This window comes from Panthera pardus, unplaced genomic scaffold (assembly GCF_024362965.1).
Source record: "Panthera pardus isolate Hobbes unplaced genomic scaffold, ASM2436296v1 HiC_scaffold_13, whole genome shotgun sequence".
Classification (NCBI taxonomy): domain Eukaryota; kingdom Metazoa; phylum Chordata; class Mammalia; order Carnivora; family Felidae; genus Panthera; species Panthera pardus.
In genome coordinates, this window is record NW_026526688.1 from 170,802,909 (window position 1) to 170,815,252 (window position 12,344).

A 12,344-nucleotide genomic window follows, 5' to 3' on the forward strand; every position below is an offset into this window, starting at 1 on the left:
CTGCCTCGCTGGAGAGAAGGGTGAAGAATGTGTGAATTGGAGGCGTGGGGTGGGATGCGGGAAGCTTTTGATCCCAATTGACGAGCGCAGCAGTAGCCGTTTGGAGGCTCTGCTCTGGGCATTTCTCTTGTGGCCAGTGTTAGGATTGAGTAAATGAGTGTATTCATTTCACATGCCCTCTGGTGAATCCACATGTATGTCTTCTTGTCTGTTAGGAGAATCTTGATAATCCAATTTTGGAATTAAAAGCAATATTCTTAGGTGTAAAAAGACTGCATTTACAAACAATTTTAGTTATATGGTTTAGAATATCTATCTGTGTGACTTCCATGTGACAAAATGTTTCAAATTCCCAAAATGTAGAAAATCACCTCCTTGCTCTTGGCATTGAAAAAGGAGTTTTGTTTTGTTTTGTTTTTTATAAAGAAAAACATGATGTAAATAGTGCATATGGATTTGATCACATTCTCAGGGAATCTGTGCCTTCTCTCTCTCCATTATCTGTTTCCCTGTACCAGTATTGTAACCAGGCACATCTATTGATTCCCTAATTAATGTGTGGTTGTGAATCTTCATTACTGCCTTGGGTGGGAGAAGGCGGAGGAGCAGACGATCCCATTAGTCTTTTTTTTTTTTTTTTTTTTTTTTCTTTTTATAACTGCAGCTGCAGCCTGGCTTGACTTGAATCCTGAGTGGTGGGTTATGCCCGCTTTCCTTGTGTTGTGTTTTTTGGGTTCCTTAGACCATTGGGCAGTTTCTTCTCCATCCTCACTCTGACACAAAAGCAGTTTGCAAGTTTTCTCCCTAAAGCTCAGATCTTTGCCACTGCCTTTTAGTTGGTACTGCTTTGTGATAGGAGTTATTTGGTGTCCTGACGCCTTTCCCAGGGACTTAGAAGCGTAACATATTATGAAAAAAGCAGCTTTAAATCCCTATTTGAAAATTTTGTCCATAATTTGTTTTTTTTTTTTAATGTTTCTTTATTTATTTTTGAGAGATAGTGAACAGGGGACGGCAGAGAGAGAGGGAGAGAGAGAATCCCAAGCAGGCTCCACACTGTCAGTGCAGAGCCCGATGTGGGGCTCAATCTCACAAACCGTGAGATCATGACCTGAGCTGAAATCAAGAGTCAGATGCTTAACTGAGCCACGCAGGTGCCCCTTGTCCATAATTTTGTAAAAGTTGTTGGTGGCTGTGTTGTCCAAAATGAAGTGTAAATAAGAAGCTTGATAGGGGGAAGACTTTCCACAAAGCATCAGCCCTTATTGTCGAAGAAGGTACCATCGTTCTTGGCTCAGCAGTAAGTGAGGCTCAGCATGAAGGCACAGGCTATGTGCTGGGTGGGTCAGGAACCCTACCTCTCTGACACCTGCTGCATTGAGTTCCTCTATCATTCTAGTGGGTCCTAGCTTTTGAGCAATGGGGATTATTTATTTAGTAAGTATTTGCTGAACACCTGGTATATGCTGGGCCTCGGCCCTAGTGATTAAAATGGGAACTGCCCAAGTACCTCCTTGCTTTCTTTTTTTTTTTTTTTTTTTTAACGTTTATTTATTTTTGAGACAGAGAGAGACAGAGCATGAACGGGGGGAGGGTCAGAGAGAGGGAGGCACAGAATCTGAAACAGCCTCCAGGCTCTGAGCTGTCAGCACAGAGCCCGACGCGGGGCTCGAACTCACAGACCACGAGATCATGACCTGAGCCGAAGTCGGCCGCTCAACCGACTGAGCCACCCAGGCGCCCCCCTCCTTGCTTTCTTAGAGCTCACATAATATTGTCACAGGATCCATTTTAGATCCTTTGAACTGGAGCACACCTAAGAAGTAGTATGGATGACCCTGAGGTGAGTCAAGAGGGTGTTGCTGCTGGCTGCTGCCTTGGAGGCCAGCTGAGCCCAGGGCTGTAGGTGTTCATAAGTAGGGCCAAGGTCACCTCCATGCCAAGGGTGTAGGTATTAATCAGACCGTGGGTCATCGTGCACTGGAGTCGGTCTTCTGGGACTGCAAGGAGGGCCAGAAGCTGAGTTCTGAAAGAGTTTGAACAGGGCTGTTGTTAATTTGGATGTGGTCCTTCCAGTGTGTTTCAAAAACTGTCTATCAGTCATGCAATCTCCTGGTCTCACCTCAACAGCTTTCATCTTTAACAACCCCCTCAGGGAAATGAACTTCATTCTATACCACTGACTGAGCAAAGCTTTCCATCTGTCCACAGTCTCCCAAGTGTGAAGAGATGACTCCTAGATTTAAGGACCTAGAACACGGTTTGAAAACCCCTACTTACTCTCTCTATACTTTTCATGGTTTTTGTTTTGTTTTGTTTTGTTTTGTTGGAGTATATTGATGACCTGTAACTTCTTACTCATCTGGGTTTCCAGAGTTTTCCACAAATCCCTCGGGTTACATGAAAATACATTAAATAGTGGTGTAACTCGTTCTTTTCTAAGCACCTATTTTAAACACAGAATATAATATTTTTGAGAAATTCTTAGACCTTTGGTTTCCTCTGGTCCTGGCATAGGATGTTCTTCACAAGTAATTGAAATGTTGAATGGGCCGATGAATTAGTATAGATGAAAAGACTTCATTTTCTATTTTGAGGGTTTAACTTTGGCCATCACATGTACTTGATATTTATAATCTATACATTGACTTGCTGTTCAGCAGATATAGAACCTCTGTGTGTCAGGCATCTTGTGAGGTACATGATGGAATGAGACAGACAAGATCCAAAGAAGCAGGAGATAAGCCAGAAGAACAATTTAGGACGCAAGATAATATAGATTATAAGTGCCAGGAAGATGGTCAGGGGCACAGAGAATGCAGCTGAGTAGTTCAGTGGGGAAAAGAACCACCAAGAAGCAGTCCATCCTAGGAGGTGATATTTGAGCTGAATGTGAAGGCTGAGTAGAAGCCAGGCATGTGGGGAGCAAGTAGGAAGCTTGGAGGAAGAGAAGTGCTCAGCGCGTTCCAGAATCAGAGAGGAGGCCAGCATGGTTGGAGCCAGAAGCAAGGAGGCCAGTGGTATGTGCTGGGGTGGAAGAGGTTTGTGGGGACACGATTTTATGAGGCTTTTTGGCTATCATTGAAGGTTTGAGTTTGGTTCCCTCTCTCTGCCCTTCTCTCTCTGTCCCTCACATGCACGATGTGCACACTCACTCTCTCGAAACAAAGAAAGAAAGAAAAAAAGAAAGAAAGAAAGAAAGAAAGAAAGAAAGAAAGAAAGAAAGAAAGAAAGAAAGGATCAAAGTAAGAAAAAAAGACAGGTTTAAGCTTTAATTCATACGGAATTAACTCTACCTTTGCTCCAGTTTTGTAAGAAACCATTGATAATTGCATTTGAAGTTCTTTATTTCACATGGGACATTCTTCAGAGTCCAGACACCTGGATATTTTGTCCCAAACAAAAGTTGTTCCATATGTGTCTTGAATCAGAAGGAATAACTTTGTGGGAAAATAACTGAGCATACTGTGAGGCTAGAAAAGCCATCTCCTTGTTACCTGTAAAATATAGAAGTGAAGTATTTGGTTTCTGATGGGATTATTTTGCACCTTCCCCCCCCCCCCCTTCAGATTTATCAACTTGAAAGCTTATGGTGTTTGTCAGTTAACTTTGGTTTTGAAATCAACTTTGGTTTGGTTTTGCAAAAAAATAACTGATGTAGAAAATATTCCCTCTACAGTTAGAATTTTAGGCTTGTGGAGGGGCAGAAATGACTGGGGCTGCCAGCCCTTCTGACCTGGATGCCCGGCCTAGTTACCCTGGAACACGTAAGCTTGTCTGGGGATGAATAAATTATGACAGTTGAAATAATTATGATGGAAAGCAGCTGCAGAGAGAGCAGCTGACAGTTGGGGCTGATTTGGCCTGATTCTGTCACGTCAAAGCATGCATCTGTTTGGCAGGTTACATGAAAATGCTGTTTGCAAGAGGTCTGGTGTGATTTCCATCCGCCTACCACCACACCCCCCACCAAAAAAAAAAACCATTCATAGCCTGCACGTGACCTTTTTGAAATGAAATGGTTGAGGCAGAGCTCCATATTGACTCTGATTCACATGCATGTCGGATGTACATGTAAGATTTCAGTTGAGCAAAAGTGTTTTTGGTTCTGAAGAAGCTACAGATTGGAAACACTCTTATTTCCGCATGTGGGTAGAATAGTTTCTAGCTAGCGGTGGAGTTTGGTCACCCGCAACAAGGATTATTGCAGCATCTCAGGCTCCTGGACAGGTTTAGTGCGTGCTCAGGTTAATGCTCTGCTCTTACCATCTTGCATTTCTTAATCTCTTCACGCAGAGCCTCCCATTTTCATTTTGCACTGGGCTTCACAAATCATTTAGCTGGTCCTAATCTCAGTGTTGGTCTACACTGTATGTTACAACCCCTGGATCAGGTTGTCATCTAAGCAGGGTTGGACACTTTTTCTGGAAAAGGCCTGATACCGAATATTTGGGGCTCTGTGGGTAAACTCAGCCACTCGAGTTCTGTTATCTTAGCGCAAGAACGGCCGTAGCCAAGAGGAAACGAGTGGGTGTGGCTGTGTTCCAGTGACTCTTTATAAGAACAGACAGGAGGTGGATGGTCTCTGATCCTGGGGCCGTAGTTTTCCACCCCTGATTTAAAGGACCAGAGTGGAACCCACAGTGACAGCTGAAATAGGGACCTTGTCCTTCAGAAGTTAGAAAGTTCAGTCGCTTTTGGCCAGCTTTGAGGTATTCTGAAAACCAGCCTCCAAACAGAATTCCTGGAGAAGGTCAGGCTGTTTGGGGTGCTTCTGTGACAAACCATTATTCAAACATCCCAAGCCCACACTTCAGCTTCTTCAAGGTGGTACGGTTATTGCATTTGTCAAATATGAACATATGGACAAATATGGACAATAAAAGAAAGGTAAAGTCAGACAGTGAAAATAGAATGCTACGGTGATGAGATTGTGGTTTTTGGGTTTTAAAGATTTCTTATATTCGATAGAGAAGAAAAAAGAGTCTGGAACAAGGAGACTAGCCGCATATAAAAAGTAACCTTACTGAATGGGAAAGATGGGTATTCTTTCAAATTGTGTCAAAAAGTTAACTCCTGCCAAGATAGCCTCGTCGGGAATGTTCTGTGATGCTTTGTGGTGCAGCTCCTCATGTGTCCTCTGCCTTAGTGTATATGGAAATGTCTTGTCTGGAGTCTTTTCCCTAAGTGATAAGCAAAGGTTTATTTCTTTTAGAGTACAGATATAAAGAAAATTATCCGAGGAGCTGATAAGTCTTGATAGAAATCAATATACAATGGAAATTTATATATTGATTTCTTCAGGAGCAGAGAAGCCATTTTTCATTTAGACAAACGTTCTGAAGGAGGAATCTAGTTAGGGGCTCTGGAAACATTATTGTGGTTTCTGCTGGAGATGATCAAAGTATAGATTTGTTTCACTTTCAAATAGAGTCACAAGAGATTGATAATCTTTCCACAACTTTCCTCCATGCTCATTCCTATGAGATATGTTTCATTAACATTGTGGTTTCAGATGACATGAAAATGGAATATGAACTAAAGTCATTTTTAAAGTACCATCTGTGATGATCAGAACAGGGGAAAAAGAAATTCAGCCAACTCTGTGGTATTCACAGGATCATTGCCTTAGGTTCTTACGGACATGATCAGGAGTTAGGCAGGGGGGTTCTTTGTTCACCCTGTTTAGTTATTCATTCATTCTATTCATTCATTCAGAATCATTTACTGATTATGTGGCACAATGTGCCAGGCAGTGGTGAGTGAACACTTACACAGTGGTGAGTGAACACAGTAGGAAAGTTCCTGCTCACACAGATTTTACTTTTTTGTGGGGTGGAAGGAGGAACAATGACCAAGCAGGGTAGTGTTAGATGGCTGCAGGTGTTGGCAATGACTGGGTGGCCTGGAAGGGTTTTTTGGAAGTGGTGACAATAAGGAGGAGCCTTCCCATGGGAGACCTGTGGGCATAAGTCATCCAGGGCAGAAGGTCAAGGCATGTGTGTGAGAGGACAGAAGGATCAGAGTGTGGCTGGAGCCCAGCGGGTTGTGGGTGAGGCAGGGAGTTTGGGAGGGGATCATAAGCAGGGCAGCAACAGGATAATCGGCTGCTGTGCAAAGGATGAAACCCTCAGCCTTTGCCTGGGAACATCATTTAAACCAAATAGAGCACACTTACTTTTTGTCACCAGGTCCAGCAGTGGTGTAACCAAAAATCCAATAGGATAGAGATAGGAGCGGAGAGCTGAGACCACCTGTCTTCATCGAGGGCTGGGGTCCTGAGGAGAGCCCCTTAGCTGGGAGGGAGGCAGGCTCGGGTGCCTGGTGCCCTAGAACCACACAACAAAGGAGGAGAGACCTGGCAGGCAGACCCGCAGGTTCCATTTGTAGATGTACCACTCTTTAGTGATGGGGGTTTGAAAGTGAAAGTCCTGGAATCTTGGTTCTCCCACACAGAGTTAACCGTGTAGCCTGGCGATAACGTGTGCCAAGCACAGAGCCTGGGTGGGCAGCACATTCAATAAAATGGGAGCTGCTGTTGTGATTTCGTTATTAGTCATCGTAGCGTTGATGTCTGTTTTTGTTGAGGTATCACTGAGTTTACAGAATATCAAGAGTACTTGTATCTAGATGGAAGATTCCAAAAATCAAATGATCAAATGTCTTGGCTCTTTGTGTTAGCTATGCTAGCACTCCTGTGTGCGCAAAGAAAGGATTGGCTGTGTGTAGTGATAGCCCTAAATCCTCTTGGAAATTTAGAAACAGATTTAGGAATGCGCCTTACCCGAACGAGACCCTGCCCACGGCTGGGTGCGTGCGTTGTCTATATCTTCCTGGTACTTTATGTCCTTGTGACACTTCTCACATGGAAACCACTTCCCTAGTATAGACTGGTCTTCTTCCCTCTACTGTGTCAAAGCCAGAGAGGAGCCTTCTGAGTATGTTTTGTTTCTCCCCCTCTGCTTTCAGGAAGGAAGCCAGACCATGGTTTCACAGTTTGGGTATAACTTACATAATTCTTCCCTTTGATTTTGCCCTAAACTTTAAACCTTGAAACCGTAACATGGCATGAGTTATTTCTCACTTGAGAAGTAAGTGTAAGTTGTATGTGTATGTGTGTTCTGTCTTCACAGATACTCAGAGAAGCAAGGTTGTTTTGTTGTTGTTTTACTGTAGCACAGCCCAAATGAAAGCAGACCTTGTTAATTCTTGCTGTCTTCAAACAGGGACTTAAAAAAAAAAAAAAAAAAAAAAAAAAAAAAACGAAAAAGCCACCAAAAACTCATTTCCTGTTGCTCTCAAATATCCCTCTTTCCCTCATTAGTAAGCTGGCTGGTAACTATTGTGTCTTCTCTCCAGTGGCATGAGAAAGTCCTTTGTTTAGAAGAATGTGCCTTGAATTTCAATAACCTTATACCACTTTAGATCCTCTTCTTCACACTTAGTCCTGTTGGAACTCTGACTCCCTGCTTCTGCAAGTTCTGCAGGCTAACAGGCTGCACGGTCCTGGGGGGCAGGAGAGGGAGGTGGGGAGCAAACTAGCTGGCAGACTAAGGCACACTCAACAAAGACAGGTGCTTCTGGCACCATTTGGTCCTGGGAAGGACAGAGCCCTTCCCGGAGCTGAATTCCCTGAAATTCCAGACACCAGATGGTAAATTTGCATAAATCCAGAATTCGGTTCAGAGCTCTTTTACCTGCAGGATTTGGATTCTGAAGGGGTCTGTAAATGAGTTTCAGGGGTTATTGAACCTTCTCCCCCATCCTCCTAAGGTTGTACGTAAAATTGTGGGTCCATGCACATTTCTTTCTGGAGTTTTTTCATCAGATTCCAAGAGGTTCCAAGATCCAAATCAGGTTAGGAGATCCTCTCCACAGACCTCCTGGTTAGTACACTGCTTAGTATGCATGTCGAGTCCACATTGGATGTTCTCACACCGTGAGCCTTACACGGATTTAGGAGTATAACCCTCACAGCACTCTTAGGGGGTTAGTGCCACTATTAGTCCCATTTTACAGATGAATAAACTGAAGAACAAAGAGCCTAAGGGCCTTGACCAAGGGCAAACAGCCAATAAACGTCAGGGAGGGAAGAAAAACAAAAACAAAAACCTTGAAGCTGGGAGAAAAAATAAGACAGCCAGGTTCAGGAGTTGATAGGAAAGTTTTCATAAAGTTTCAGTTTTTGCTTCATTGTCCTGTGGCTAATGCTGGTCTGTGCTGGTGCTCGAAAGGCACCCAAGGACCCCCCCAGTGATGAAAGACAGGCATCAGATAGTAGCATGAAACAGACTTCTGTAAAAATGGAGCGAGAAGCACGCTGGCAGGTCTTTGCTTTACGTGCTCAGTTTGTGAAAAGTAGAGGGTGTGTGCCACATATGAAGTAGGCCGCTGTGCTGGGGGATAGGCGCGTCCTCCTCCAAAAGCTGGAATAGGAATTGTCATTCTGGTGTGCTGTTTATTTTGAGGAATTTCCTATTCATTTGGATGCCCAGTTACACATGCCAAGTAGTTCTGTTATTTCAGGCTTATTTTAATGAAAACATTGCCAATTACTCCCACGTTCATTTTCCCAAGAAGTAGCTGCTGAGAGCATACTGATCAGGCGGCCTTGGGTGCGTGGCTGGTGTGGAATTAATCCCGGAGTTGAATTCTTCGCACTGCATCTCGTACAGTGAGAAGGGAGTCAGCTTGTGCCTGAGTCTACACTTAGCCTCCTGGAAGGATGCTCCTCATGCAGGAGCCCAGCTTTGGGCTGATGTTTCCTTCTTGGCAAATTTATAAGGTGTTAAATCAGTGAAGCAGCTGCCGCTTTGACTCTTCTGCATTTTTTGAAAGACATTTCAAAGATCTCTCTCAGGTCCCTATTTGTGGCAGGCTTTTACTTCCATACTCAAATCAAGCAGTGTCTATTAACCCCAAAAGGATGGACCTTGGTAAGAGTTTGCAGTATCATTTTTCCAAGTTCCACCTTCAGGGGAAAAAAACTCAGTGGCTACATATAGATGCTGTTTCCTTAAGTGAATCGCTAATAATGGGTCTGATCTAATCTAATACCCAAGGCTTCCATGATAATTATACCCAAAAGAAACAGAGTGTATTCTAAAGTCTCTAGATTGAACATTATCAGGCAAAGTTTTTGCCATACAGTAGGCATAGGCTTTTTATTAAGAGTAAAAAATTAAAAGTATTTGGTATAAATCAAAAGCTAGCCAGGGAAATGCTAGTGGCTCATTCTTTTTTTGTTTTTAAGAGTCAAAGCTTTCTAACAGACCCTTTTCTGATTAGAAAAAAAAAAAAAATCTGAGCACGAAACCATCTCATCTGAAATGAGAAACCGAGACTCAGAGAGGTTAAGAGACTTACCTAGTGCTCAATGTGGGACTAGAACCCAGGTCTTCGGATCCTTTGGTGATGATCTATAATTACGTCCATAGACTAACCTTGACAGAGGGACACGAGCAACAGGTGACTTCCCCTCAACCTGTGGTAAACAGTGCCCAGCCAATCTGAGGAGAGGGTCCCCAGTGATTTCCCTTCCAATGGGAGACATTTCACTTCCAGTGCTGCCCAGCATGACCCAGCTGAGACATGAAACCGTCAGATGACTCAGTGAAGAAAACTGGAAGGAAGCAGTTTATTGCACTTTGTTACACGCAGGTACTCTTGTACTCACACCGTCTCATTTCATTTAATTCTCATGATTACCCTGAGCCACGTGTCCTTCTCCCCTTTGCACTGATGAGGAAGCAGTTTCGAAGGGGGGGAACCACCTAACACAGTGTGCCTGGCACGTAGAGGGAGCCCGGGAAAAAGAGACGGTGAGTAACGTACCCAGGGGAACACAGCTACCGGAGGGATCTGAACACAGCTCTGTCTACGTACTCAGCCTAAAGGGCCTCTCTTGTGAATTTTCAGCCACCTTCTCCCCCAACAAAAGTTCACAAGCCAAGGAAAAGGAAGGAGGTTCCCCTGTGCATGTAAAGCCCCAGGTTCTTTGCCAAAACCTTTGCTCCTGTCTTGAATACGTGTGCGTGGTAACCCTCTGAGCCATTCGGGAGGCAAACCGTGAGGTGGTTCTACAGGACCGTGAATGAGGAAGGGGTGCCCATCATGGGTGCAGTGTGAGAAGCCTAGGATCAGAGAGTCCTGCCGACCTACACCAAACCCTAACTTCATCATGTACTCGCTGTGTGACCTTCGTCAAGTTCTTCAACCTCTCTAAACTTGTTTACCTTTTTATCAGTGAGAACGGTAAAACTTACCTCATTGGGTTGCTGTTTGGGCAACACAGAGCCAGAACTCAAGAAAGGGTAGTTGTTGGGGTGTCACTGTGTGGCAGTCGCCTATGTTACAGTACTGTCACCCGTGCTTTGGGGTGCACTGACCGCAGTGGGGTCCCTGAAATAGTGAAGTAGATATTTACACATCTGTAGTACAAAAGTCACATGTGCTTATTGGAGAATATTCGAACAAATGTATTAAAGAAAATCCTCCATAACACCATCCCTCCAGATAACAGTTGACGATTTGCATGTTATGAGGTTCCAGATATGTTACTATTTGGATATCAAAATACACACTCCAACTTTCTTGTTTTTTGTATGAGACCGTGTATCTGCAGTCTGGACGGCTTGCTTGTTTGATTTCCCACTTGATAGATAATATGTCATGGTCATTGTTCTGTGTCAGGATGCAGAGGTCTGTCTTTCGGCTTCGTGACTGTGGTTCACTACCCTGCGTACTTGCTGTTTCACACCATGATTTGAGCTCTCGTGTCTGCAGGGTCCTGCTGGCCACTCCGTGACCCTGGCCGCGGGGCACCTGAAACAGCAGGTTTCTGCGAAGGTTGAGTTTCTCCCCTTCCTTCTCGTTATCTGGTGCCCCTGCCTCTTCAGTCCACTTGCTCTGTGTTTACCTGCATGCATGTGACCCATCTAGAAAGTCTGTGGTCCTCAGGCCCTTTCAGATTGGCTGTGACAAGACCAAGGGGATGGTGGGCTCTCCGGGTCAAGAAGTTAAGTGACTTCTTTAGGGTCACCCTGGCAGCGCAGGGCAGCTGAGCATTCGGCCCCAAACCCGAAGTTGTTCTCATCCCTTCTCCGCTTCCAGTCCTCTCTTCCCTGACACATGATTCCTCCCCCTGCCGGCCCTCCCACATCCCACCTCTGCCCTTGACCTTCTGCTGTCTCTGCTCACTCCCGCTCTGTTGCCTTCTCATGATGCATTTGAGTGAACGTACCTAGACTATAATGTTGTAGTTCAATTAATAGAATGTCAGAAGTTAGTAAAACAGGTAAGGCTGTATCCACATCATTGTTTCTGTATGTTGTTTATTGGGAGCAGGTGGGGCTGGAAAATGAAGATAAGTGCTTTGCCAGTGTTTACCGCAAACAGTTTCTTGTATTTGACTGTGATATTTTAAGCTTGATTACCTCCCCCGGTTGATATGTTGCCTCTAAACTCAGCTGGCATCTCTTGGCTTCATCGTAACATGGCTCGAAATACACACTTCTGTGCGACAGAGCTCGGCTAAAATAAGCACCAAAGGGCTATTCGTTGCAGCAAAGTTGGGAAAAGGGATGGGATGTCAGCGCTTGGAGTTGCCGTTAACGGGACTGTTTTATTTTCTGGATGCCGTGTGAATGCTAACGTGTTGTTTCTGCTCTGTTCCCTCATGCCTTCCCGGATTCAGAGAGAGGTAACCAACCGATTTTCACTTCTCCCTCTTCGTGGTGTCTTTTAAGTGTTTGGCACAGCTCACTTGCTTTCTTCATGCCATATTGCGACCCCCACAGACGTCGTTGTCTTTGAAAAGCAGAACTGTGTTCTGTTTAACCTTCTATCATCATTCTTATGTGTCCTCATGTAGAACAGAGTATGGAGTTGCATCTGGGCCCCCGACCCTCTGTTGCATTTGGCCCTGTTTGGGGAAGTCGATGGGCAAAAGTGATGAAGGTGTAACCGGAACGTGGTCACTTCAGTTATGGCTGGGAGGGGTCGGAGCCGCATGCTGGGGAGTAAACGTGAGGAGAAATACTAACGCTGGGTCCCATGTCGTATCAGCCTTGTCATGCTTCTTGAAAAATTAATATTAGGGCTTAAATTATGTATTCTCTGGAGTTTCATTGGGAAGGTTTGACTGCAGGCTGGTGGCCAGAAGGACTGACTCCATTTCAATCTCGATTATTAGTCAAAGTATATGGATTCTTCTCCTTTCCCACATCTAGATGAACAAACTCTGGAAAGGGTATAACTCTGAAGCGAAAAGCAGGTGTTTGTACCTCAGGTGTGTGTGTGTTTCCAGCGCTCAGTGTCAACCGGCCCATTTGGCTGACTGGGGG

General features: G+C 44.5%; 1 protein-coding gene across 11 annotated transcripts in view; it reads left to right on the forward strand.

The window, feature by feature from the left end:
- Window positions 1-12,344, forward strand: part of APBB2 (amyloid beta precursor protein binding family B member 2) — a 388,585-nt gene that overhangs the window by 350,971 nt on the left and 25,270 nt on the right. The window contains exon 1 of one of the 11 annotated variants that reach the window (XM_053901614.1): window positions 11,339-11,701. The exons of the other annotated variants lie outside the window; for them this stretch is intronic. Within the exon in view, the coding sequence (XP_053757589.1) occupies window positions 11,646-11,701 (56 nt within the window). The 5' untranslated portion in view covers window positions 11,339-11,645. Of the gene's footprint in view, window positions 1-11,338; window positions 11,702-12,344 lie in introns of those variants that run through there. 11 annotated transcript variants of the gene reach the window in all.